Source organism: Camelus ferus, chromosome 1 (assembly GCF_009834535.1).
Source record: "Camelus ferus isolate YT-003-E chromosome 1, BCGSAC_Cfer_1.0, whole genome shotgun sequence".
NCBI classification, from domain to species: Eukaryota; Metazoa; Chordata; class Mammalia; order Artiodactyla; family Camelidae; genus Camelus; species Camelus ferus.
In genome coordinates, this window is record NC_045696.1 from 61651649 (window position 1) to 61679216 (window position 27568).

At 45.2% G+C, this 27568-nt stretch overlaps 1 protein-coding gene across 2 annotated transcripts; it reads left to right on the forward strand.

Moving 5' to 3' along the window:
• Positions 1-1178: 1178 nt before the first annotated feature.
• NRROS (negative regulator of reactive oxygen species) lies at positions 1179-24353 on the forward strand. 2 transcript variants are annotated; one of them, XM_032481401.1, is made up of 3 exons: positions 1179-1335; positions 18516-18636; positions 22126-24353. In XM_032481401.1, the coding sequence occupies exons 2-3, from the start codon at positions 18529-18531 to the stop codon at positions 24094-24096; spliced, it is 2079 nt and encodes a 692-aa protein (XP_032337292.1). In that variant the 5' UTR covers positions 1179-1335; positions 18516-18528; the 3' UTR covers positions 24097-24353. The 2 variants fall into 2 exon arrangements, with proteins under 2 accessions (XP_032337292.1, XP_006195534.2); XM_006195472.3 differs by having other exon boundaries at positions 1277-1420.
• The last annotated feature ends 3215 nt before the right edge of the window (positions 24354-27568 follow it).

Sequence of the window (27568 nt, forward strand, 5' to 3'; positions counted from 1 at the left end):
GACATTGACCAACAGAGAGTTTAAAATATTTCTGGATCCCTTCTCTCCTAGGAGAGAATGTTGGAGCTAGAAATTACAATTTGGGACTAATCAACATATGGGTAGACACAAAAGGCATGGGGGTAGAAAATGTGCATACTATGAGAAGAAAAAAGCCCAAAAGACAACCTTGGTTTGTGATAATTTGACTTTTACTTGGTTTTTTCATTGGTGGTCTCATTATTACCATTACAAATGAATATTTTAGGGAGCAGAGACAATTTACTGGATGTTTGGGGCAGGAAGGACTTGTTCCTGTTCTCTTAGGATGCACATGCCAGTGATAATAATGCAATAGAGAATCACAAATCATCAGGCTACTAGAGCTGCGAGCCAGCCCTCCAGGTCACTTCAGCTCTGCAGATCGGTTGGGAAAGAGCAGAACAGGAGATCCTGTCTCTGATTCCCCTGCTGTGCTTGTTTGCATTACTCATTCCGCATGCAGCAGACACTGTAAATATTTTGCCTTCTCCACTAGATGGTAAGCTTTTTGAGAACAGGAGCTATGAGATAATGCATAGGAAGCTCTTAGCGTAGGGGCTGGTACCCCTTGGATAGTGGCTACCATTAATTCAATTATTCTTTTGAATTCTTGGCAAGAGCTCGCAGGGAATTTTCTACCCATCAGGTACAAAAAGTTCATCCATGCAGCCTACGCTCAAGAAGTACCTAGCAGGCTGACAGCCCTCCCCAAAGCAATTTCCATTTCTTTTTCTTTTTTTTATGATGTGCTGGACACATAAAAAGGGATTATTAGTAAAGACTAGCCGAATGGATGAGTCTTCCAGAAAATGGACTCTCTTTCAATCGGAAAACGTGTATTCTACCCAGTCCCACAAGCTTGACCCTTGGGCATAACCTTGAAGGAGAGTTTCTGGGTCAGAAAAGCTCGTAGGCAAGCGCCCCAAGCTCACCACCCGCCTCAGAAATTCGAAGGCAAGAAAGCCCGGGGATCCTCGGTTAGCACTGCTGACCTCCTTCGCAGCTAACCCAGCAGGTAGTCCTGGGGCCACCGCTTCCCGCCAGCCCGCCGCCCTCTCCCCGCCCCCTCGCCCCCCACCCGCGGCGGCAGTTCCCTCTAAGATGCCTGCTCTCTGTGAGTGCTGAGTCGCTGAGCAGCTCGTTCTCCATGTGACTTCAGTTTCCGTCAGTTCCTTCCGCAAGTGCTAAAATAATCTGATGCCCCAGAGAGAGCAGGCAGCCCAGCCCCGCGTTCGGCTGCTCTCGAGGAGGAGGAGGAGGCCGGAGCCCCGGGAGAGGATGCGCCCCGCGGAGCCGCCTGGGCCTGCGGGAGCCGTGAGTATTTCCTGCGGGGCGGCCTCCCCGCGCGGCGGCCGCGGCCCCTCCGGGGGCGGGCGGGCGGGCTCCGCGTGGTGGCGAGGTAGGAGGTCAGCGTCCGCGGCCCACTGCTCAGGGCTGACGGGGAAGTTGTGGGTGGCTGCGTCCAAGCTCCAACAATTCTGGGCTGGGTTTGGGGGCCACGGCTCCGGGTGGCGGTGGAAATACCTCCCTCTAGGAGCATGAAGAGCTGAAAAGGTCGCAAGGTGTAGTGGAAACGAGGGCTTCGGATTCAGACCTGGGTTTAATTCTGGCTCTGTGGGGAGAATTTCTGAGCCTCAGTTTCTTCATCTGTGAAATGGGAACAATAATGCCCCCTCCCTGGGCCGCTGACTGGAGATAGTGAGACTACTCTGTGAGCACTCAGCGTGCTGACTTACGGATCTCCTTTCCTGTCCCACAACTTGGATTGAGGACCACAATTTCATAGATGAAGACACTGAGACTCGGTAACAGCAACGCATATTCATATGTATCGTCCATGGGCAGGCGAGATCCAGGTGCTGGGGGTAGACCTGTGAAGACGACAGGCAAAGCCCCCTCCCCATAGAGAGTGTTTCCTTGGGAGATTCCCTAGGGTTCTGTTATACTTGGACCCACAGCCTAGAGACTAGATTTCAGGCCTCTCTGACCCCCTTGTCCAGGGCTCTTCTGTAGCCCTGGAAGCCTCTCCATGTGGGCTGGATTCGGAGTGGGGTGGGGGGTGTTGTCCGGGTCTAGCATGCATCCCCCTGCACTCATGAGCTTACAGACTAAGGAGGCACCGAGCAGAGCCGGCTGCCTGCTGCTCTCAGAACAGGCTACCAGGCTTACTGCACCCCTGAGGAGAGGTGACCACGTGCCCAACTGTGGCTGGGACTCCAGGAGGCTGAGGCAGGGTGCTAAGAGTGGAGCCCCTGGATAGAGCTGATCCGGAGTGGCGCACTTCCAGGGGGAGTGAAGGGACCCCACCGGAGGTTTCACCCAGCAACGGATACAGCCTGTTAGGAGTCTAGACGGTAGAATCATTCAGAGTTTATACAGCTGACCTTCCGAAATCTCCCGTGCCCCTTCACCTATTGACTGTGCCGCACTGACTCCTTCTGTGAATGCTGATGGTTTACTGGATTTTGTGGCCCTGAGATTTATTTTCTCACACACCCCATAGGTTTGTACATATATGTCTGAGAGTTCCTAGAGGGAATTTAGGATCATGGGCCAGAGGGTGGGGGAAAGCCCCACAAAACTCAGCTTCTGTCTTTAGATTAAATGAAAACCAAAACCTGTTTCACAAAGGAGGTGCTTTCATCTAATTCGTGCCTTCATGGGAACTTCATGAAAATCCATGTAAACCTGGTTCCGCAGAGTCCTTAAACCCATCATCCAAGAGCAGGCTCCTGGTATCTTTGTCCCAGTGCCTGTATTAGGAATGCATTGACCTGTCTGTCTCTGGTTTTCTTGATTCTTTTGGAAGAGTGATGCTAGTACTGATTATAACCTGCGTTCTGGCTGCAGTGTGCATCTCCACATCACAAAGTGTAAGCTAGACGCTTGGATGGACAACTAAATGTTCCTCACATCATGTTCAGATCCACACAATAACCGCATACATTAGGGGAGGGTGGGGTTTCACCCATGACTGAAAAACATTATCTTTCTTAGGATATGCTTGTGTGCTCAGTGATGCTCACCAATGTATCTGCACATCAGTGACAAATGTTTTGCTTTATTCTACTCATTTCCCTTCAAACTATTCTTCTCAACCTCATCATCAAACAAACATCATGTGTTCAATATGTGGGGATTCCTGGTCTAGATTAGGTGATGATCTCTGAAAGCTCAGAGAAGTGAGGAGAGGGCAAAGGGACATTGATACTTGGATCTTATCAAAGAAGCTTCACAAGCAACTATCACCTTGATTTTAGGGGTCTTTTAGTTGCAAATGACAAAAACCCAACTGAACTTGGTTTCAGCAGAAAAAGAGGATTTATTGTTTTAAGTAACCAAAAAGCCTATAGGGAACAGCTCCAGGAATGGCTGGATCTGGGTGCTCAAACATTGCCAGGAATTCATCTATCTCCATTCCTCATCTTTGCTTTCCTCTGCATAGGCTTCATTATCAGGCAGATCCTAGAGTTGTTGGGAAAGATGGCTACCTGCTGCTCTAAGCTTAATTCCCACCAGTTTGGCATCTGAAGCAGGAAGAGAAAGCCTCTTTTCTAATAGTTCTAGCAAAAATCCTTGGATTGAGTCTCATGGGCTTGGCATCTGGTGATGTACCAGGTATAAACCCATCACTGTGGTTAAGGAATCCGGAGGCTCTGATGGGCCCAGCCTTGTTCATAAGCCTCATTTAGGAGCCAGGAGTTGAGGTCAGACCCAAAAGAATATGGACTTTTTAAGAAAGGAAGGATGTTGCTTACACAACAATGTAAATGTACTTAACACTAATAATTTCTACACTTAAACATGGTTAAGGTGGTAAATTTTATGTTAGTGTATTTCACCACAAAGAAAAACAATTTTTAATAATAAGAAGAAATAAAAGAAAGGGTGGTTTCCTCAAAGGGAAATTGAGGAGCTGTTACCAGAGGGAGAAATGAATATGGCTAGGCAAAACCAACTGATTTCCAGAGCGAATGGAGTCAGGGGCTGAGACAAAACCACACATGTCTTCTCACATCAGCGCGTATGTGATGTCAGACTGAAGAACGGGCATAAAGGAGGAAGTAGAACCCTGTCGTCCTCACCAGCAAGGTGGGCCTGGGGAGCAGTGCTGGTGCCAGGGAATGGGCTAAACGTGGCCACAAAGCCCTGTGAAGACACAGGGACTCCCCACCTCCAGCCTCAACCCACAAGGTCGCCTTGGTCAGGTGCTGTGCTGTGTACGCCAGGAAACTTTCTGGTGCCCCTTCCGAGAAAGAAAAGAAGGGGAAGGGATTTTTCCTCACAAGAGAACACTGGGGCTCTGTCTTTGCACCCTGGTTCTCTTAAGCAGGACCTAGGGGTCTGAGGCAGCACGGCACCCACAGTGCCAGGCCGGGGCTCATCTTGGGGTATGCAGTGTGTTCTCATGTCATTCTATTTTAGCTAGCAGGCTGGACCCCAGCTCCTCCTGATCTTCCCTGCTTTCACTCCTTGTCTGCCTTTCCAGTGTCTCCCCTCCGCCAAGGCTGGGCTCTCTCCGTCAGCCTGCAGTGTCTGTGGCGAGGGGCCGTGGGCCACTCCTTCACGTTCAGACGTACTAATGGTCTCCCGATCACTGCCCAGCCTGACCCCCTGAGACTTCTTCATGGGACTCTCCCAACGGCCTTTCTCTTTTTCTAGGTTACTGTGCCCTTCCTCAGGTCCCTAAACTGTGGCTTTGATTTTACTTAATATTACTGTCTTCTTATTTCCTTCTAAATCCCCAGTTTTTTCTAGGCTTTCTGGCTCTTTTTTTGCAGAGCCTCTAAAGGCCCTCATCTTTGTTATAGGAATATCTTACGGCATTAACAGGGTACTTCATCCCCTGAGAAGACATGGCCCCCTGAACACTCAGGGGTGGTATTCAGACTGTCAGACACCACGTGGTACAGGCACTGACCAATCAGAATGGACATTGTCTTTAGAAGCAGTGTCCTGGGGGCCCCTGCTGAGCCAGATGTTACTTCCTTGGTTACTGGATCATTGTGGACTGGGAGTTCCAAGAGAGGGGCCAGGGAGCTGGGGTGGAGTCTCAAGGGATGCCTATTTACCAACAAATACATTCCTGTGCAACCCAGCTGAACTTTCATCCAACATGTGTTCCTCCCAGGCAGGTGCACATCCAGCATCTACTGCCTGGGCCAGAGCTCAGCTCTAGTTTTGGCTTCACTGTCTACAAGCTATGTGACTTAAGCAATTCACTTTAGCCTTTTTGAGTCTTGGATTTCTTATTTGTAAAATGGGGATAATAAGCACGGATTCTAACATAGATATTTGTATACCAGTGTTCATAGCAGCATTATTCACAATGGCTAAAATTTAGAAACAACCCAAATGTCCATTGATGGATGAATGAAGAAACAAAATGTGGTCTGTACACACAATGGAATATTACTCAACCATAAAAAGGAATGAAATTGTGACACATGCTATAATAACATGGAGGAACCTTGAAAACATTATCCTAAATGAAATATGCCAGGCAGAAAAGAACAGATATTATATGATTCCACTTATATGAAGGACCTAGAACAGGCAAATGTATGGAGAAAGAAAGAATAGTGGTTACCAGGGGCTGTGGGGAGGGAGGAATGGGGAGTTATTGTTTAATGGGTACAGAATTTCACTTTGGGATGATGGAAAAGTTCTAGAGAAGGATAGAGTTCTAGAGGGTTGGTGAGATTGCACAACACTGTGCGTGTATTTAATGTTACCAAATTGTACACTCAAAAAAGGGTCAAAATGGTAAATTATTTGTATATTTTACCACAATAAAAAGTGGAGATAATTCCTACTACATACAACTGTTGTAAGTATTAAATGAGATCAGGTATCTGTAAGAAGCCTTTGCAACCTCAACTGCTATTATTATTACCAACCAATAGCATTAAGTTATAATCCAATTGTTTTGGCTTTATCCAAAAATTCCCTAAAAATCATTATTTTGAGGGGAGGGGATTAAAAAAAATCACATTACTCTCATTTCTCTGTGAATTCAAGTAAGTTTCAGAGAGAAGAAAAAAAATTAGCCTTAGAACAAGTAGCCCACCTTGCCAGTACAATCTGAAGGATTTTGAAAAGGACAAAATTATCTCCCTTACTGTCCTGATACCAAACCATGAAAATGTTGTTATTTTTTGTCATTACCTTTAGAAATACCTATTAAAAAGGGTATCAGTCATTCACAATTTAGTGTGAACTGCTTTCCTCCTAATTCTAGCTGAGAACACTAAGGCAGTGATTATCAAATCCTTTTTCCTTCTGACAAGACGTAAACTTTTTTTTCAAATAAAATACCTGATTTTGCAATTTCAATTAAATTGAAGTTAAATTAATCAAATTGACCCAGAAGATTAAAAAAGTAAGGAGCTTTTTTCTTCTTTAAATTTTTTTCTGGAACTTTTTTTGAAAGTTAAATCAGTTGATATGCATTCTGAAGTATTTAGGGGGAGGTGTACTGATGGCTGCAATCTGTTTTGAAATGCATCAAAGAATAGGATGGATTGAAGGATAGGTAGACAGATAGATATGTGGTAAAAACATGTATAGTAAAATGTTAATAATATGTTCTAGGTGGTGGGCATGCCAGTGATCACTGTTAAGTTTTTTCAACTTTGCAGTTTGTTAAATTTTTTTCATAATAAAAATTTGGGGAAAAGTTAAATTACTAATAGTACTTAATAACTGCTCACTTTTCTTTTCATAAACATAAAAATCAAATAATAAAAAATTTTTAAACTTCCATAGGAGTTATAACTATCTATAATATAGTATCTTATTATATGGTTTATTGGATTATTGTGCAACTGAACTATTAGGATGTGATGAGGAGGTGACACGTACTGGACCTTGTAGGATGAACAGAAGTTCGGCAGTTGGACAAGATCAGAAAAAGGGCCTTTCCCACAGAGGAAATAATGTGTGATTTAGTCAAGGATAGCCAGTATCCCAGGGTGGATCGGGCTTGTGGCATTGACGTTGAGTTTTGCTGGACTCACAGACTAGGTCTGAGCCTCAATTTACCAAATGAAACATGAAGATAATAACATTCACTTGCTAGGATTTTGTGATGATTATTGCATGTAGAGCACTGGGAATGGTGCTTATCCAACGTGAGCATTCAATAAACATTTACAATTAAGAGCCTGGAAGGCCGTCTGTGAGCTTGAATACTCTCCCATCGAGCTGGTCGGTCATCAGGAATCCATATTGTTTCATTCCTCACTTGTGCTCTTTCTCAGGAGAACCTGGATCAGTGGTTGGTTGGGGTGACATATTTCCACTCTGGGCAGTAAGCCTCAGTTATCACCTATAACCCCTTCAGTCTGTAGTCCCCCACAGACTCTGGGTGGTCTCTCCTCCTCTGAACAGTCCCAAGGTCCACACCCTGCAGCTCACATGGAAGGGAGAGGGACTGCAGCTCCTGTTTTCTTTCTTTTAACACCAGCTCCCTGTTTGCACAGAGCAAGTCTGCCTTCTCTTTAACCTGACACTACCTCATCTTACTAACGAAGTCCACAAAATTTCCTTTTTGACAAAGCCTTTTCACACACATTCTCTCACTGTCTTGACACAACCCTGTGAAGTCAGTAGAGCAGCTATTATTGTCACCCAGAGCCACATTGTCACCACCTGAGTGAAGTGATCAAAGAGAACAAACCTGTGATACTGAGCGGAAATGACAAGTTTGAAACGAATGCATTATTGGCTGGGTGCCTATCCACAGAGTATGTGGGTCTCTCTCTACAAAGGTGACACCACCAGCCTAGTAAGAGCAAGGTGTTAACACCCCAGTGGGAACAGATTTGCATTTTTTAAGACCTGTGGCTAGAGGCAGCCTGTGGCTATGGGACAGGACAGAGTGAATTGACTTCTGTTGGTTCTAAAGGGTTGACCCTGACCACACGGGGAAGCTGGTTGACTCATTTGTAGCCTTGAGGAGACCAAGTCAGCAGGGTAGTGTGCAGGCAGTGCTCCACACCTTAGCTGCCTGGACTCACCATAGGAAAAGCCCAAGGGAAGAAGAGCAGCTGTGGCCTCCGGCCTCCCTCCAGGTGGAGGCAAAGCCTCAACCATTCCCAGAGAAGAATCCTCACGAGAGCCTTTGTGGAGCCTGGTTGACCCAGTGTGCTAGGCTCTAGTGGGAACAAGTGATCTGGATTTGAAACCAGCGCTTGGAAACCATGTCATAGCATTCCCTGTGGCACCTTGTCCGTGTCGTTTCATCTCTCTGGCCTGAGTGTTCTCACCTCCAAAATACTGGTGGGTGGTCCCTTCAGAATGCTATGTTCTTCTCAGAAGGTTGGTCAGTTACTAAATTTAAATGAAAGTGCAATTGCTGTAAGAGTCACGTGTCACAGTACTGTCCTTTCTCACAGCAGTTCTTAGGCCCACACATTCAAGGAGCATTCCAACAAATTCAGATGATGCAACTCCTTACTTACTTGTCCAGGCTTAGAGGGGGATCCAAGTCCTAGAAGCAAATGCAAAGGGGCCCCAGTAGCACAACCAGCTGCTCACAAAACAGTGAGCTCCCACCCTGCATGTGTTTAAGGACAGGCAGGTAGACAGCCTGCCAAGGATGAGGATGCTGTAATGACGGCAAAAACTATTTCTTGAACTTTCTTGTAAAAGTTGTCCTAACACAGTAATAAGTTGCAACGCAGGCATTCTGATTCCCATTTGACTGGGGAGGATACGGAGGCCAAGAAGCTGAGTGATGTACCCAAGATCAGAGCCAGGCTTTGAAGCTGTTCCATCTGTTCCCATATGCTGGGCTCTTCCTTTACCCTTACAGCCTTTCCCGGGGCTAAGCTAAGAACATTGAATCCCAATTCTAAAACCCCTGGACTATGAAAAATAAAAGTAGTGTCTGTAATAAAACTTATTTTAATTATTAGTCAGTGGTATTTTTTCTTCTGTTGAGTCCACATGATCCTTTTAAGCACATTCACAGTAATTTCAATTCTAAGTACCTATAAGAAATTCTCTATTTCAGTGATACTTACTAGGCTCTGATTATGACATATATTTTAATTTTTAATTAATAATATATTGTTTCTATTCTTTTAAAACTTGTCTTAATATTGTAATTGAAGTTAATTGTTGGAAAATTAGAAAATACAGAGAAGCAAAAATAAAGATATGGAAAAAGTAAATATCAGGTGCAACTCTCCCCACTGTTGCAATTCTGATATGTGTGTATCCTTTCAAGTATTTTCTATGCCCATGCAGATAGGTGCATATTCTTCTAATGGACTTGAGATCATACTATATAGTTTCGTACTTTTCTTTTTCTTAATACTATTTCATTATGAACATCTTTCCACGTCAGATATATTCCTACCAAAGCATTTTAATTTCCACACATTATCCCTATCATGTAAGCTGTATCATAATGTATTTAGCGAATCCTTTCATTGTTGGACTTTTAGGTGGTTTCCTTCTTTTTTATTATTTCTAATGTTGCAACGAATATTTTTTTCAGGGGGAGGTAATTAGGTTTATTTGTTTGTTTATTTTTAGAGGAGGTACTGGGGATTGAACCCAGGACCTCGTTAAGAATACGCTCTACCGCTTGAGCTATACCCTCCCCCCACAATGAATATTTCTATAAAAATATTTTTACATACATTGTCATCCCTTAGGATAAATTCCTAGAAGTAGAATTGTTGAATAACATAATCTGTTTTTAGGGTCTTTGATAAATCATGTTAAATCATCCTTTAGAAAAAGTGTGCCAGTTCATTCTCTCCTACCTGCAGGATATAAGACAATTTTTTTTTTTTGGCAGGGGGGCACTCAAAAGTCATTGTATTGCCTATATTTTAACAAATTCATTATTAAGAGAGAAAGCCAGTGAAGCAGGTCGTGAGGTCTGAATTCATACATCTCAATTCTAAATGCTCTTTTGCTCTAATCCTCAACCTGCAAGTTCTTTTTACATGAAATATAGGAATCTATTAATCTGACCAAAAATACAACTGGTTCTTTACTTTTATAACTATTCTGCATTTTCTTTTACATGTAATTCCAAAATCAAAATTTAAAAAAAATCTTTGGATTTAAAAGTACACAATTTGGACTTTTTTCCAAAGAAAATATAGAAATGGTCAATGAACACATGAAAAATACTCAACATTATTAATCATTAGGAAAATGCAAATTGAAACAACAAAAAGATAGCACTTCACACCCAATTGGACGGCTATAATAAAAATGACAGAAAATGACAAGTGTTGGTGAGAATGAGGAGGAATTAGAACATTAGTAATGTTGCAGACATCACACCCTTTACTTCTAAATAATTCAATGTATATTTTCTAAGAACAAGGACAGTCTTCCATAACCACAGTACAGTGATCAAAATCTGGAAAATTAACATTGATATAATACTATTATTTCAAATGTTGTCTGTATTCAGATTTTACCAAGTTCCCCAGTAAGGCCCCTACAGTAATTTGATCATTTGCTTAAGGAGGTGTTTGCCAGTTTTTCCACTATAAAGCTGTTATTTTCACCTTTGTAAAATTAACAAGTAACTTGTATTAATAAGATACTCTAAGACTATATGAATATCTTGTTTCCCAACAAGTTTTTACTCTTTAGTTTTACCATCCCTTGTGATTTTTGCCTGTAGGGTGCACTTTGAAAAATACATTCCTACATTCAGACTTCAGCCCCTTTCTGTAATTTACAGGTAGCATTATAAAGCTTATACGTGCTTTTTTGAAATACTACGTTCAGTTTTGTCTTTTGTTTAAGCTTATTAAAGAGCACAAGTTGTGTTTTAGTTAGGTTCTTTTTGTTGCTAAGATGCAACATTTGGGCCATCCTCTGGGGTGGTGATGGTGGTGAGGTGCTATTATGAAAAACTGTGGAGCTTGGAAATGGACCTGGCTGGGGAAAGAACCACCAGAAACCTGGAGAGGCAGCCTTGATCCCGTTCTCTCCATCCTCTCTCCCAGCCTGCACAGTCTGCCTCTTGTCATTCTTCCTGGTCTCTGCTCTCTGCTGACTGTCTATTCTTTTCTGTCTACGTGCCTCAGCATTTAGCTCATACTTCTGCTTCCTCATGGCAAGATCCCTCAAAAATTCAACTCTGTCTCTCTCTGTGTGCCTCTTAGCTCCAATTTCCACTGCAAATTACCTAATTGTCTTCCTTGTGTCTCTGCATTGACACTTCTCATAGGATGTTGGCCACATGTAATGACTGACCCCCCCTTGAGGTCAGGTGCTTCCTCAAGATCCTGTCAGCTTCGTGGACATGCAGGTGGTGGTGGGGTCATGAGCTTCTCATGAGGGCTGCCTCGGGCTGCCCCACCAGAGGGACTGTGGGTGTGGTGGGCAGAGCAACTGACCTGGACAGTGGAAGGGACAGCAACTGTGTTTCCTGAACCACAACCAGGCCACACAATCTAACACTTCTGTGCCCCTTTCAGGTGTAAGAGAAGCAGTCTGGAAACTCTAGACATTCAAATCATTTTGAATGTCAAAATGTTAGAATTTTCAGGATAGTTCAAACTTTACGTGTCATGCATTTTAAATTTAACAAATGTTTACTGAGCACGTTTCTGAGAAAAATGTACATTCCTGGAAATTTGGGGGCAGAAGATTAACCGTAATTTCCCCTCTGCCTTTAGGACCTCCAACATTTATTTCATTTTTCCCATTTTTTTATTTTGAAAAATTTCAAAACTACAGAAAAGTTAAAAGAAAGTACAAAGCTAAATTTGCCATTTGGTAATATTTTGCTTCAATTTTCTCTGTCTCTTTGTTGAGCCATTCGAAAGAAGGCTGCATAAATTGTAGACATCATGAAACTTCACGCCTGGATACTTCAGCATGTATGTCCTAAGAATAAGGGCATTTTTCTACATAACTGCAACATCATTATCATAGCAAAGAAAATGAGCAATAATCTGGTAATATCATCTGTACATAATATCATCTGAAAACACACCATTTAGTACACATGTAAATTTCCCCAATTGCCTCAAATTTTTCTTTCAGAGATTTTTTTAAAATCCAAAATCCACTCAAGGTACATGCATTGGACTTGGCTATTATGTTTCTTAGTTACTTGTTATCAGACCTCTCCCCTCCCCAGCCTTTCTTTGTTTTTTTTAAGACTGACTGTTTTGAAGAATCCAAGTCAGTTGTTTTGTAGGACATCTTACAGCCTGGATCTTTATGATTGTTTTCTCATGACTGAGCTCAGGGCAAACATTTTTGGCAAGGGTGCTACTGAGATGGGACTCTGGGTTTCCCAAGGCACCACACCTGGAGACTCAGGGTGCAGGTGGTCTCCCCATGGGAGATGCTAAGTATGAACGTTTGGTGCCAGTTGAGATCACTTTTTTTTTTTTTTTTGCTAAGAATCAGAGACCAGAGCTGCTTGCCTGAGGCTTTCAAATACTTCTTGGTAGTAGGAAGTATTTGAAGTGGCCAAAACTCGGGTTTCTCGTCTTTATTATCCATTCTCTGTGGTATGTGACCAGCTGACCTTCCCTTTCTCCCAGGATCCCAGGTGGGATTTGCTCTTTCATTTTTAAACAAAGGCAGACTCCCTTTCTGTGGAGCCCTCTACCTAGCCCCTGTGCCCTGTGTGCTCAGGGATGTCACCGGCCCCCATTTATGTCCCGCACGTGTGCAAACTCTGTCTCTAGAGATTCTCCCCCTCCATCCCCCTTCCCCAACCAGTCTATGCATATTTGTTTCTAACACCAAATATCTCTGAGAGTTCCCCACTCTCTCGTTCAAGACCTCTTTCTTTAAAGCTTTTTCAGCTTATCTGATTACTTTGAGGAGGAAATTCTCAATTACGTGCTAATGTATGTTAACACTCTTAGCACTTGCTAATAGCGCCTTTAGCAAGGAGGTGGCAATCCCAGCTCTGGAGGCAGCTGCTGTAGTAGCGGCAGCAGCTGGAGGAGGTGGAGAGGTGAGAGAGTGGAGAGAGTGAGGGGAGTGAGGGGGTGATGCTCAGGGTGCCCTTGAATACTAGAAATCCAGCATCCTCTCCTGAAAATGAATCAAACAACACCAACAAAGCAAAACCAAAACTCAGGTTAGAGCTGCTGCTTAGCATTCCCAGACTTAGAGGATGAGGAGACCTTTTTATGGACAGAAATACCTGGAGATCTGCCCCTACCTGATGGTTGTGTTTTTTACTATCAGCTGATGAAGACATTATACAACATATGGCGTATTAATTTTTATGTATTTCAAGAAAGCTACTTGGAATTAATAACCCTTAAAAGAAGAAGTTATAGTTTATTAATACAGAAAAATCTACATCCATTTCAAAGAAAATAGTGCACATTTGTGTTTGCAGAGGATCTGACAAAAACAGGGACGCTGCTGCACTCCTAGTCTATTCTGATTCTGATGGTAGGGACATGAAAATTTCAGGGCTTCAAGAAGCAGAGACAAGCAGGTCAAAAGGGTCCACTCATCCTTTCTTCCCTGTCCATTGCAAAAGCAAGTATCACCCACACGTGTCCTGGACTGGACAGGAGCCACCCCTTGGCCTGCATGTGACCATCTTCTTCCATCTAAGCAATCCTGAGTTTACAACTTGAGCCGCACCTTATAGTCAAGCCACTGCCAGCAGGATCAGGATGGTCCTTCCAAAAGGAGTAAATGTTCTCATCCCTTTCATTGTTTACACAGCCCACAGGGCCATCCAATCAGCCTTCTTTTCCCTTACTTGGCTCAGTGAAGCAAGGGCTTCTCCCTATTATTTTGTGGAAATGGAAAAAGCAAATAAGCATAGTTTCTGAAACAAAGAGGATTTTTTTTTGTAGCTGATATGCATTCTTCTTCCTCGCTGTCAGTGTTCTCTTATTTCAGAATATAGTCAGCTATTTTTATGAAATGAATTTGATTTCACCACTTATTTATTATGACCAGATCTGGAGAGAGAAAAGCCAGACAAAAAGCCATATTGCCTCTCTGACTGAAAAAGGAACACTCTTTACAAACAAGGGATGGATGTGGGGTTGAATCACACGTTTCCATGATAACCAGTTAGAAAGCATAATATCAAGATGAATGGTTATGTAGAGGATGCCATCAAGCACTTGAGGTCCTAATATTTCAAGGACTTCTTAGAGAGGAACCAGGATGGACATTCTGTGATGACACAAACAGAATAGTTAGAAGATAAAGAAAAAAATATAAATGCAACAGCAAGAGGAGTTTGCTTTAACATGAGGTTGGATTTATAATCTTGATATTTCCAAGTCAGGTGTGTTACAGACACAGTATAGAATCTTGGCTCCTGCACCAGGGTCAGTGGGGTCTTGTCCCTTCAAAGCTTTTCGCTAATTCAAAGCTCACGGTCTCTGGCTTGAGTCATAACCATGATAGCTATAACAGGGTAAAAGATAGAGGGACACTGTAGAATTCGTTAACTGACTCAAAGAATATAGGCTTTGTAGACCCTATATAAGAGAGAATGGAATTTACCATTTTCTGCTTCTGCACTTGGAAAGAATTCTTTAACTTTGCCATCTGGTTTAAGAACAGATACAAGCAGATTCTGTTAATGCCATCTGCTTCCCGTGTCAGGATCTCAGGTCTTATATAGGATATTCCCCCAGTGGTCACCCAGACCAGGAAGAGACATAACACTGATTCACATCCTACTTGGAACATGGGTTGATTTGTAGTTCCTTTGTATTAACTCTGTGGCTCCCACAGTGGTTCTCAGCCTATGAAATGGGCACCATTGATGCAAACCCTTTTAATTATAATGAGAGGAGGTTCCAGGTTACCTCATTTAAATTGTTAATGTCATGCTGTCATGTGTGCCCCCTGTCATAGTTGTTCTTCATTCACTTCCCTTTCTCCAGCAAAAATGTATCTAAGATGAGCAACATTCGGCTTAAAAAATTGATGTTTTTCAGAAGATATCAGACAGATAGGAGTAAAGTGGGACAGTTACTTTTTTAAAAGCACACTCAAGCATAGACGCTCTCATACAGCTGGAGACACTGTGGAGTGGTCCTCACCCAACTGAGGTTAAGTGTGGGTGGAGAGAAGCAGTCCCGAGCACACAGGAGAGGTGTCATGGGATTTTCCAGTGAGATCTGGCATCCCAACTGTCTGTCTTGTACTCTTCGCTGTGCTGTGGCTCTGAGGAAGGTTTCTGCAGCTAATGCTCCACAAAGAGTGTTTCTCAACCTAAACGGTTACTATTTTGAAAGTCTTTTATTGCTTTTCAGAGCCATTACACACCATACCTTTTGGTTTAGTATTGCTCCAAAACCATTCTCACTTACATCATTATATTAGTCAGGCTCCAAATAGGAAACAGAAACACATAGATTATTTAAAACAGAGGAAATTTAAAGCAGAAAGTTGGCTACACATGATGGAAGAGGCTGAGAAGCCAACCAGAGAACAGACCATTAACCCAGAGATTAGCAACTTCAGAAAGCTGCCCCCTCCCCTAGGCCTTGGGGAGGACAGAGGGAGGATGTTACTAGAGCTTCGGAGTCACCAGAAGAAGCTCAAGGGCCTCTCCTTAGGCAGAGAGAGAGGAAGAGAAATATCATGGATTTTCTCCTTCTACCTTTTAACTAACCTCCCACTAGTGCCTCCCATTGACCAAACCAGCTGGAGGCCAGCTGACACCCAGAGCCTTCAGCCATCAGCCCGCTGTGATCCAGAGCAGGGTAGGGGAAGGGTAAACCATGGGTCTGAGGGCAAACGGCTCTCAACCAGCATAGTCATCTGTTACTGGGATTAGTCCTTTTCTTTCTGTCCAAATAACAGAAGTTTATTCTGGAATTTATTAATGTAGAATTTTTAATTCAACCTTCCCACATAACTTTCACACATTTACTCTGTATAATGATATATTCATTCTTTCAGCCAAATTCGATTTTTCCCCTTCTTTATGTAGCTGTTGAATTACCTTGGAGGTTACACATTAGAGTAAACGATGACTTAACCAGCCCATTGGTGTTTGGAATTCATGAGTAACAATTATGTTATTAACTACCTTTATAGTTAATGAAGCACTTTTATATATACTATTTGATTTTCATGAAAATTCTGAGTAGTTATTGTTATCTCCATTTTATATAAGGATTATCTGAGTCTCGGAGATTTTACGTGAATTGCTCAAGGACAAATAACAAATCCTGGAGCCAGAATTCAAATCCTGGTCTGTCTGGTTCCAAATCCCATAATCTTCCCACACTGCCTCATGGGAGATGGGGTCACCCAGAGGGCACAGCAAGAGTCTTTCTGGGCCGGTTGGCTGAGTTTAGGAGAAAATATGCTTTAAATTTGCAAAAATTTTTTTGCTGATCCAGAAATTAAAATTACACTCTGGGCATAACTGACGCCAGGTCTATCTAGCATACCAGTCTAAAGAGTTACATTCTCCCTGAAAAAACTACACTCTTGCCCTGAACACATCTAGACTCAGTATCAGTACACAGGGCTGGCTATTCCGGTGTCACAGCAGCATGTACCGTCCCAAGCCTGACAAAGGGGATGAGGGACTAAAGGAGTAAGTCCATGGTTCACATCTTCCATCTCTTCTATTTCTCGCTCTCTCTCTCTCTTTTTTTTTTTTTTTTTTTTCTTTTTTTTGGCTGGGGGAGGTAGTTAGGTTTATTTACTTATCTATTCTTAGAGGAGGCACTGGGGATTGCTCCCAGGACCTCATGCATGCTAAGCATGCACTCTTCCACTTGAGCTATACCCTCCTCTTTTCCTGTCTCTTCTCAATAAAATACAGGGCACTCAGTGAAATTTCAATGTCAGACAATGAATTTTTTTAGTGTATGTTCCAAATATTGCATGAGACATATTTACCCTAAAAAGTTATTTGTTGTTTATCCGACTTTCGAATGGCATCTTGTAACTTGCTAAGTCTGGCAACCTTATCTCAAGGAAGGCAGTGATCACGCTTTGTGCGTGTGTGTGTGTGTGTGTTGGGAGGAGACTGAGGACAGGAGCCCATATGCCTCTGTTTTTGCCATCTGGGCCCTGTACATGCCATGAGGTAATAATTCCTGCACAGGTGCAGGAACGGAAGGAGGGCCTGGGAAGCAGACTCCCACTGTCTGGCAAACACTGATGAATCCTGAATTGGAGGTTCCCTCTGTGGTAAGGAGAACTGGCCTGACCTGAAGCGAAGGTTAAAGTTGACTTACCTGGTTTCACTTAGCTTTTTCTGTTAGTCTGTTTTCACTGGTGAGTATTCAAATCTGACCAGAAAGTTAAAATTAGCCTTAGAGATGTGTAAACTCATTCGAAGAAAAGGAAAGAGGAAGGGGCCCAAGATGGCTAGATGTGTCAGGCAGAAAGGTCTGTGGGTCCCATGGAATAGATGAGGGGGTGCGTGTTACTGCTGGTCCTGCTGGCCCCAGAGAAGACTCGAGAGCAGACTCGGTGTCCCTTCCCGTGGGGATGTCAAGGAGAGGACGGGGCAGGTGAAATGCTGGTGCTGGGCACGTGCCTCTAATTCTAAGCACTGCAGAGCTGGGGTTGCCACTGGTCTGTGAACTCTCCCAACAAGGGGGCAGTCAACTCAGCAGCACCTGCAGGGAGAGAAATGGTTACTCATCCTGGAGCTCGGGGAGGGGGACCTGGAGCTTCTGACAGCCCCGCCACCAAGTCAGTCTGGAACCTTGAATAAGGCCTATCCTTGGGCCTATGTACCTTGGCCCTGGAAAAATGTGATGGTGGAGGGTATACTACATTTCCATTATGCTTCCTTTTAGTTCTAAAATTCTATTGGTATATGTATCATTTTAAGCCTTCTCATGACTCCTGTTCTGTGCTCACCGGCCAAGTAAAAGAGCCAGTAACCACACTTCATCAATAATCTTTGTTATATCTGAAGATTACTTTTTCATTTTTTCCTCAGTGGGAAATACCAAAATCCTTTTTTTAAAGGGCTGTATTCAAATGAGTTAATCAACGAGGTCTACTCTTTTCTAAAAGACTCATGCCAGCACAACAGCTATTAACTCTCTGAGACCAGAGGCTACAATTAATAATTCAATTCCAGTTCATCATTCATTGTCTCATTCATTCACTCAGCAAATATTATTGAGCTCAGGCAATGCATTGGGCAGATGTGAGCTTTGAGAGGAACATTTTAACAGAACTATGAAACATGGCAAACTCTAGGTGACCTGAGACCTGGTTCCTCAAATCATTTGCTTTTCTCTTCTGTTGCTGGACCCAGGAGTTTCAGGTTCAGCCACCTGCTCATCAAATGGCAGAGGCAAAATGAAAATGAATTCTTGTTGACAGCTGCAGTGAAAGGTTGACAGTGTTGGCTAACTTGAGGTATTTGAATCTTCTACGGGTTTCCACCTCCCTGTAGCTGTGGGCCGCCAAAACCGGACATAACAGAGAACTGGCTTTTTCTACTGGGAGTGCAGGGCAGCCCTCTGGGATGTCCTTCTCTTACCTGTGTCTTCCTTGCCCTCTGTCCACAGTGCTGTACTTGAGATGGAGTTATTGCCCCTCTGGCTCTGCCTGGGTTTTCACTTCTTGATGGTGGAATGGAGGAACCGAAGTGGAAGGGTCACAGCAGCTTCCCAAGGGGGCTGCAAGTTGGTGAGTTTTCCTGGGAATTCCCAGTTGTCTGTCACACCTGTCCTGACGAGGCTGGGTCCATTTGGAAAGTTGATGGATTGTCAACCAAAGAGGGGAGGGAATGAATGTCTGGATCACTCTGTACCCACTTAGCATGATGCCATGTGCAACTTGCTCTTTGATCAAAAGAGATGATGCCTGGGAAAGGCCCTGCCCCACCTGTTTCATACCTGCTAAAGATAGATGACCCCAGAGATGGGCTGAGGCCAGCTACCTGGAACAAGAACACCTTGTTAAGTATCTGGCTGATGGAGCTCCACTAATGGTCTTGGAATCTCTGGGTGCGGAATATTAAGGTTGGAAAAGCCCTCCCTCAGAGTCTGTGTGTGAGCCGATAGCAAATGCTTACCCAGCTGTTCTGAAGGGCACACTGTCCATGCTGCACCACAGAGCAACATCCCTGAGCTCACTCAGGCCTGTGACCATCCAGGGAGAGACACCTGAGTTTTACCGTTCACCCTCACCAGGGCTTCAGCCCATATGTGGAAGCAGACTTGGCTCATAACAACTGAACATTCTGTCAAAATTTTCTCCTTTATCTATAGCTCAGTGGCATCAAAAGTCTGCTGAGAAACACACATTTAATGACTGTTCCTTGAGTCCTATTAGATACTAGACACTGGGAAGACAAATTGGATGTCAGGGTCAATACTTACATTCAAAAATGTGTTCTTAAGGCTGATGAATCTTAAAAACCCAGGTGATCATGGTTCTTAACCACTTTTAGTAACCTCTAACTGCCATGCTAAGTAGACTCCAATGTGGGGTAGAGGGTGTACAGTATAAACCAGATCAACTTTAAACCCCAGCCCCACCACCTACTAGCTGGTGACATTGGACCAGTCTGTGCCTCAATTTCCTCGTCTGTAAAATATGTAGGTAATAATAGTACCAACCAATAATACCATAACACTGGGCTTTTATGATGATACAGTGAGTTAATGTAGGTAAAGCACTCAGGACAGGGCCTTGTATGCAGTAAGTGCTGTGTGTTTTATCCGTTGTTATTATTGTTGCTAGTCTCTGCTACACAGACTTCTATTATTCATTCACAGAGGCAATGAAAGGTTAACTTCACAGTGGCTAATTCAGGAGTCACCAGGCAGAGGAAGAGGAGGGAGTAAAGCTGGAGTACTTTGGCATCTTTAGAGGTTCAGGCTAGACTCCCTGCCTGATCCTCTGCAGCCCGATGGGCAGGAGTAGGGCCTTGGCTACCAGTGAGATCAGAGCAGATTTCCTGTGCTCTTTTGAACTGAGGGTTGAGAGTTTGAAGGTCCAGGTACCCTCCAAAGCCCCCCTTGAATCAGTCATGCGGTGTTATCATGAAGTGGATGTGGTAAGCTTTCTCGGGCCCTGACGGCCATATGGTCTTTCTGCAGTACTTCAGTGGGGCTGCAGGAATTGCAGAGATGTGTCCCCTCCTACCCTCAACTGCAGCAACTCTGGTGAAAAAGGGTTTTATGTAGCTTGAGGAAAGCCCCTAACCACAACATTGTCCAGAGAGTCCCTGCCGGGGGAAGACCAACACTTACTCAAGTAAGGATATACATCTTGTTCCTGCATGGGTAGATTCAGTTTTGTAAAGATATCAGTCCATCCCCAGATTACTCCATGATTGTAATAGGATCCCAATCAAAACACCAAAGATTTTTCTGAGGGGGTAAGAGGAGGTCTAGAAGGAGCTAGACAAATTCATTCTAACATTCATCTGTAAATTAGAAATAACTCAAATGCTCAACAATGGGAGATTAATTAATTAGAGCATGCTAATAATCATTATAGCTAACATTTAGTAAGCATTTACGTGGCAGATTCTATGTTAAGTGTCTTACATAAACAATCACACTGAATCCTCAAAAGAAAACCTGTGAGAAAATTACAAGTATAACTTCCATTTTACAGGTGCAGTAATGAAGGTCGCTACAGGTTAGGTACCAGTCCAAGGTCACCCATTTGATAGAAAGCAGAATCAAGATAGGCTGACCCTAGAGATCTTGCTCTTAACCACTCTGCTGTTCATGCAATGAACTAACATACAGTTGCTAAAAAGAATGTGACCAAATTTAATTTTATTGACAAGTCAGTATGTCTATCACATGTTATTAATGGGGAATGGGGAAGAGTAGATTACTGAACAGTTTGTAGAGTGCAATCTGATTTAAAAAAAATTTTAAGGTAGATAACAGGAAAGAGTCCAGAAGAGATATAACAAAACGATAGCATTTCTTTGAAGGAGAGGCTGAGGTTACCGAATAGTTTAATTTTCTGTATTTCGATAATGTATCAATTTTTAATTATGAGAAGATTTATTTCAATAATCAGATAAAGAACTGGGGGTTCCAAGAGGTTAATTTTTTGCCCAGAGTCCAAAGCTAATAAGTTGCAGGCTTGAGTCTGTCATCTCTCCAAAGCTGTACTTCTTCCTCTCTCTCTCAGGATTTTCTCCCCTGTCCCACTACTCCATTTGCCCCCTGGGATTGGGCCCACAATTTTAGGCAAACACTGACCTTGTCCTGCTGAGCAGTCTGTGGAAAGGTATGCCATTGGCTCTTCTGTCTTATCACTTAAAACCCTTTTCCTGGACACCAAAGGAATATCAGGTGGCTGGTTGTTTTTGCCAATCTTGTAAAAACTGGGCTGAGTTAAAATATCCTGAGGCTTATTTGATTTCTGCAGTGAGACCAGACCCATCCTTCCTGCCTCCTTACACCACACAATCGTAGCAGAATGGCATTCAGGAAAAGCACTGAATTGGGCAATAAGAGCTCTGGGCTCCGGTCCCAGCTCTGTCATTGGCTCTTCACTTGTCTTCTCTAGACCTCACTTTACTTCTCTGTAAAATTCAGGGTAGTAATGAGCGATCAGGTCCTTTCGAGCTGTAATATTTATCAATCCAAAATATGGTGGAGCCTCCCCGGCAGAATTCCTTTAGGTGAAATGAAGATGCCACAGCGCCGCTGGTTCTCAGCATCCCTGCTAAACACACAGGTGTTAGGACAATGGCGATAACACTGCAATAGCGACCGTCTGCATGAACGGTCACCGTGTGCCAGGCACTGTGCAGCCTCTTTCCTAATTTCACTACAGTCCTCTGAAGTAGGGACTCTCTTAATTTTCATTTTTCAGGCAAAATAACCAGATTTAGGCTAAATTATTTGCCCAAGGTCACGCAGAGGTGGAATTCAAACCCAGGTAGAGACCTGGTCCTCAGTCTCCCCCTGTAGTTAAAACCAAACTGCAAGTACAATGGTCAACACTCAGCACCCCATGGACAGGTGCTCAGATCTTTCCGAACACGCTGTGTATTCTGAGTGAGGCCTGGAGCATTCAGTGAGGCTCTAGAGCCCTCCCAACGGTTGCAGGAAAAGTCTGATGAGGAACTAAGTTTCTGTGCATAACCTCTGCCTCAGAGGCCCCCCTCCCTGCTGACCAATGTGTTTCTGGCCCTAGCTGGATGGAGTCGCTGACTGTCGAGGGCAGAACCTTGCCTCAGTGCCCAGCAATCTCCCGCCCTACTCCCAGACGCTCATCCTGGATGCCAACCCTCTCAAGACCCTGTGGAACCGCTCCCTGCAGCGTTACCCTCTCCTGGAGAGCCTCAGTTTTCACAGCTGCCACCTGGAGCACATCAGCCGCGCCGCCTTCCAGGAGCAGGTGCACCTGCGCAGCCTAGCGCTGCCCGACAACTCCCTCTCGGAGAGCTACCAGGAGGCCGCAGCTGCTCTCCGCGGCCCGCGGGCTCTGCGGAGGCTGGACTTGTCGGGGAACTCCCTGACAGAAGACATGGTGGCCCTCATGCTCCAGAACCTCTCTTCTCTGGAGTCTGTGTCCCTGGCAAGGAACACCATCATGAGGCTTGACGACTCCGTGTTTGAGGGCCTGGGGCGCCTCAGGGAGCTGGATCTGCAGAGGAACTACATCTTTGAGATTGAGGGTGGTGCTTTCGACAGCTTGACGGAGCTGAGGCACCTCAACCTGGCCTATAATAACCTCCCTTGCATTGTGGACTTCGGTCTCACACAGCTCCAGTTCCTCAACGTCAGCTACAATGCCCTGGAGTGGTTCCTGGCATCGGGGGGAGAGGCTGCCTTTGAGCTGGAGACGCTGGACCTCTCTCATAATCAGCTGCTGTTTTTCCCCCTCCTGCCCCAGTGCGGCAAGCTGCACACCCTCCTGCTGCGGGACAACAACATGGGCTTCTACAGGGACCTGTACAACACCTCGTCGAGGCAGGAGATGGTGGCCCAGTTCCTCCTTGTGGACGGCAACGTGACCAACATCACCACCGTCAGCCTCTGGGAAGAGTTTGCTTCCAGTAACCTCTCAGATCTCCGCTTCCTGGATATGAGCCAGAACCAGTTCCAGTACCTGCCTGAGGGCTTCCTAAAGAAAATGCCTTCCCTCTCCCACCTGAACCTCAACCAGAATTGCCTGATGACGCTCCACATTCGGGAGCATGAGCCGCCAGGAGCACTCACAGAGCTGGACCTGAGCCAGAACCAGCTGTCGGAGCTACACTTGGCTCCGGGGCTCCCCGGCTGCCTGAGGAGCCTCCGGTCCTTCAATCTGAGCTCCAACCAGCTCCTGGGTGTCCCCACAGGCCTTTTTGCTGATGCCAGTAACCTCACTACAATTGACATGAGCCACAATCAGATCTCACTTTGTCCCCAGCCGGCGGGCTTAGACCCCGGGGGCGGCCCTGCCTGTGTGGATTTCAGAAACATGGCATCTTTGAGGAGCCTGTCCCTGGAGGGCTGTGGGCTGGGGGCACTACAAGACTGCTCATTCCAGGGGACCGCCCTCACCCACCTAGACCTGTCTGGCAACTGGAGGGTTCTGAACGGGAGCATCGCTCCTCTCTGGGACACTGCCCCCACGTTACAGGTCCTGTCTCTCAGGGATGTGGGCCTCGGTTCCAGCCTCACAGAGTTGGACTTCTCTGGGTTTGGGAGTCTGAGGGACTTGGATCTGTCGGGAAATGCCTTGACCAGTTTCCCAACGTTGCGGGGCAGCCTGGCCCTGCAGACCCTGGATCTCCGCAGAAACTTGCTCACAGCCCTTCCGCAGAGGGCTGTGTCTGAGCAGCTCACAAGAAGTCTGCGGACTGTCTACCTCAGTCAGAATCCTTATGACTGCTGTGGGGTGGAGGGCTGGGCGGCCCTGCAGCGCCTGCACACTGTCGCCGACTCAGCCATGGTCACTTGCAACCTCTCCTCCAGGGTCATTCACCTGACAGAGCTGCCTGGGGGCATTCCTCAGGACTGTAAGTGGGAGCGGGTGGACATGGGCCTGCTGTACCTTGTGCTCATTCTTCCTAGCTGCCTCACCCTGCTGGTGGCCTGCACCATCATCTTCCTCACTTTCAGGAAGCCTCTGCTTCAGGTAATCAAGAGCCGCTGCCACTGGTCCTCCGTATACTGACCTGGCTATGTGCCCACACTAGACACCTGGGCTGGGTGGGTCAGGACACTTTCTCTGCCAGATTTCAAGGCCTGATGCCAAGGGCAAGTCTGATGAATTCAGGTTTAAATTAAATTGTTAAAAGTTTCCATCCTTCAGTTGTCCCCTGTGCTTCCTCCATCATTGTGATGTATCCTCATCATCCTGGTAAAATATTTATTAAGTGATATTCTGTGAAAATTTAAAAACATGTCTTATAAATATTTTTTTAAGCCTAACACAGCGGTGTTTTTTCTTTCTTTAATGTTTTTTGGTAGTTTCACTTAGATTATTTTTCAGTGCCCTTCCCTTGGTGACATCCATGGAGCTGGTGAGAAAGGGTGGTGATTCAGCGCTACCCGTCAGCCAAAAAAAACTCCAAGAGCATATCCTCTGGATGCAAGTCAGTGCCCTGAGGGTTCCCCAAGGACAAGTCTTTCAGAGCCTGGCTGGGGAATCTGAGACAGGAGCACTGGCCTGTCGTGGCTTGCATTGCTGCTGTGGCCGGAGTGGGCCTGCGGCAGGGTCCTCTCTGGGTGCCCTGGGATCATGCCTGGAGCCTCTGGCAGGTGAACAGGACCCTTCCATGGAAAAGTTCAGAGAACAATAGCTGGGCCCTGAGTTTATTTATGAGGTAACTGAACACCAGGCACAGTCCTTGTTCTGAGGGAAAGTGAAGAGGAATGCGGAAAGGAGTGAATCCTGCTAACTCATGAGTTACCCCTACTCTCCACAAAACCCAGACAACTTCTTAGCAGATGATCAGTATCTCTACTCACTACTCCCTCCCTCTCCCTCCCCTCAGTGAACAATTTCTGGGCTCTTCTCTGGGGGAAAGATCATAAAGTCACAGACCTTGCCCTGTCATAGTTGAGAATTTACACTGTCCTTGCACTCTTTATCCCTGCTTTTTAAATCATAAAGGGACTAAATGCAGTGGTGGTGGTGGTGGTGGTGGTGGTGTGGGGAGTGGGGAGAGGGTAGAAATCCCACAAACTGATTACTATTACCATCAAAAAGAAATGTCAGCAGAAATGCTCAGGCAAATCAAAGAGATAAAATCAGTGGTCTTACTTTGACAAAGCAGAAACTTCCCTTGGATGCACTACAAGTGTATAAACAAGGCCGTTTCAGCAAGCTTCCTCACTCAGTAGCATCAGCCTCAGCCCATGTTAGCTACTACCCTTATTGTACCTTCATCTTTCCTGTCCACATATCTCTCTCCATCCTGCACTGCCCCAGCCTAGTGCCTTGAATGTGTGTCCCTCAGACTGCCTTGAAGCCTCTGTCCAGTGTCCTTCTGGGGAAGCCCCATCAGCTAATGTCCGTAAGGCCAGACTCTCCAGATTTCCTCCCCCTCAACAAAACTCTTTCCTGGGGTCCTACTGTTTCCCAGGGTGGCAACTAATGAATTAGACAAACGCATCTCTCTGTGGCTGGTACATTTAAGGCTTCTCTTGAGTGAACGTATCACCCCTGGAGTCATCCCTTGGGTGTTCTTAGTTTCCTGCATCTAAGGATGTCTGGTTTAAGCAGTGTGGGGATTTAGTAGAAGGATACTGGGAAGTTCTAGACTCTCTGGGCTGAGGAACAGACTTTAATAATGAGCAGGATCAGGAGATGCTACACAGCAGTGGAGGCCACAGCCCAAGTAATGCCATAGACAATAATTCTGAGAACATGATGGCAGCCACCCCCTACTGCTGGATACCACAGTTTGCACGGCTGCCATGACAGCTTGGGTCAGGGCCACTGCCACAGGGATCACCGCCACTGCTGCCACCCACTACCAAAATAAACACTGTCCCAAATTCTGCCATCTTGTGTCACTAGCGCTCAGTGTCCGGTCTGGAGCAAGTGGACCTGGTTGGTTGGTCTTAGGACCCTGCCCTGGCAACAGAAAATGGGCTCTACTTCCTATAAATACTCATAAGGTGTGAAATTCTCAAAACAGGAAGGGAAGTTCGATGTTGAGAAGACAAAAAGAAACACAAATGTGCACCACACCCTTTTAAGCAGCAGGTACATTTTAGCAGAGGACTTCTTGAAATAAACTCTTTGCATAAAGAAATGACTCAAATGATGAAAACTTCAGACAGACCCTCAGGCCAGCAAAGGAGATAGTTTGGGGTCAGGCAAGCCTTTTGAAGCCCCTCCAGTCACACCTTGTAGCTCACCACCCACTCTGCCTGTTCTGAGGGCCTAGCCTTGCAGAATGGCAAATTGAGAAGCCCTTAGGACAAAGCCCAACCCCTGCCTGGGGCAGGGACTTCAGAAGGCTGAGCTTTTCTTAGTCTGTTAGTCCATCACTAGGGTCCAATGGACTATTTCCCAGCTTTCTTATTGTGTGGTAGGAAGAATGGTAACAGCAGGTAGATTTTTGCCTCCAGTCCTGAGCTGGAGTTTCTCCAACAAACTCTGTACCATTGCCCTGCTTGTCCCCCCACCCCTTGCCACCTCCACATGCAGGAGAAGAGTGCACTCTGATGTCCACTCTGTGGGTGCTAAAGGGGGGTCCACAGAGCCTGTTCCCAGATCTCCCTGGGGGTACTAGCGTGCTGTCTGCCTAAGGCCTCCCATATAGCCAGACTGAGCACCAACTGGTTTTTCCTCAGTGGGTGGGAAGTGGGGGCCACCCCCAGGTGCCACAAGCCAGTATATTCAGACAGGAAAATATTCGGAATCAAAGATAAATAATGTTAGAGACTGGACTGTTACCATGAGTAACAATTGTTCAGATATTGAAAATCCAGTCACAAAACAAAAGCTGAAGGTTTCTCTAGAAGCACAAAATAAGTTATTAGGGGTCAACTGATTTTTTAGGACCCCAGCTGCAAGAATTGGATAAACTATAATCCTTGGTTCATATCACTGGTCATCTTTGGTCACCCTTGACCCATGCATGGCCCACTTTTATTTACTTAATGTACCAGATACCTTCCTCTGGCCCCTCCAGATCTGTTCTCTGCCCTTCTCTGTCCTGCCCCAGGAGGCTGACTGCAATGGGCTCCCTTGCCCTCTGGCTTCCAATTGCATTTGGCTGAGAAGGAGCCTTTGCAGATCAGAGAGGAGGAGGAAAGGAGCCAGGGTGCTCATTCTCCTGACTCCTCCCTCTGGATTTGTCTCCAGCTGGCTGCACTCATAACCAAAGGTCACATTCCTCTCAAGGTGGCCCTTTCTACACAAAACTCTGCCTTGGGGTTCTAGGAAACACTCCAGAGGTTCCTCCTTTCTGGGCATAGGGACAGGGAACAGCTCTGTCATTACCAGCCCCATGTAACTGCATTATCCCTTGCGGTTTGCTTTTCCCTACCATCCCCCTTGTAAACAGTCCATTTATAAATCTTCGTAGAGTGTATCCTTGTTTGAATGTAATTCCTATCGGTTCCTGCTGGGACCGTAAGTGAGTTGGTTGTTTATTCAGTAATACTGAGCCAGAGAAATCCTGGTATTT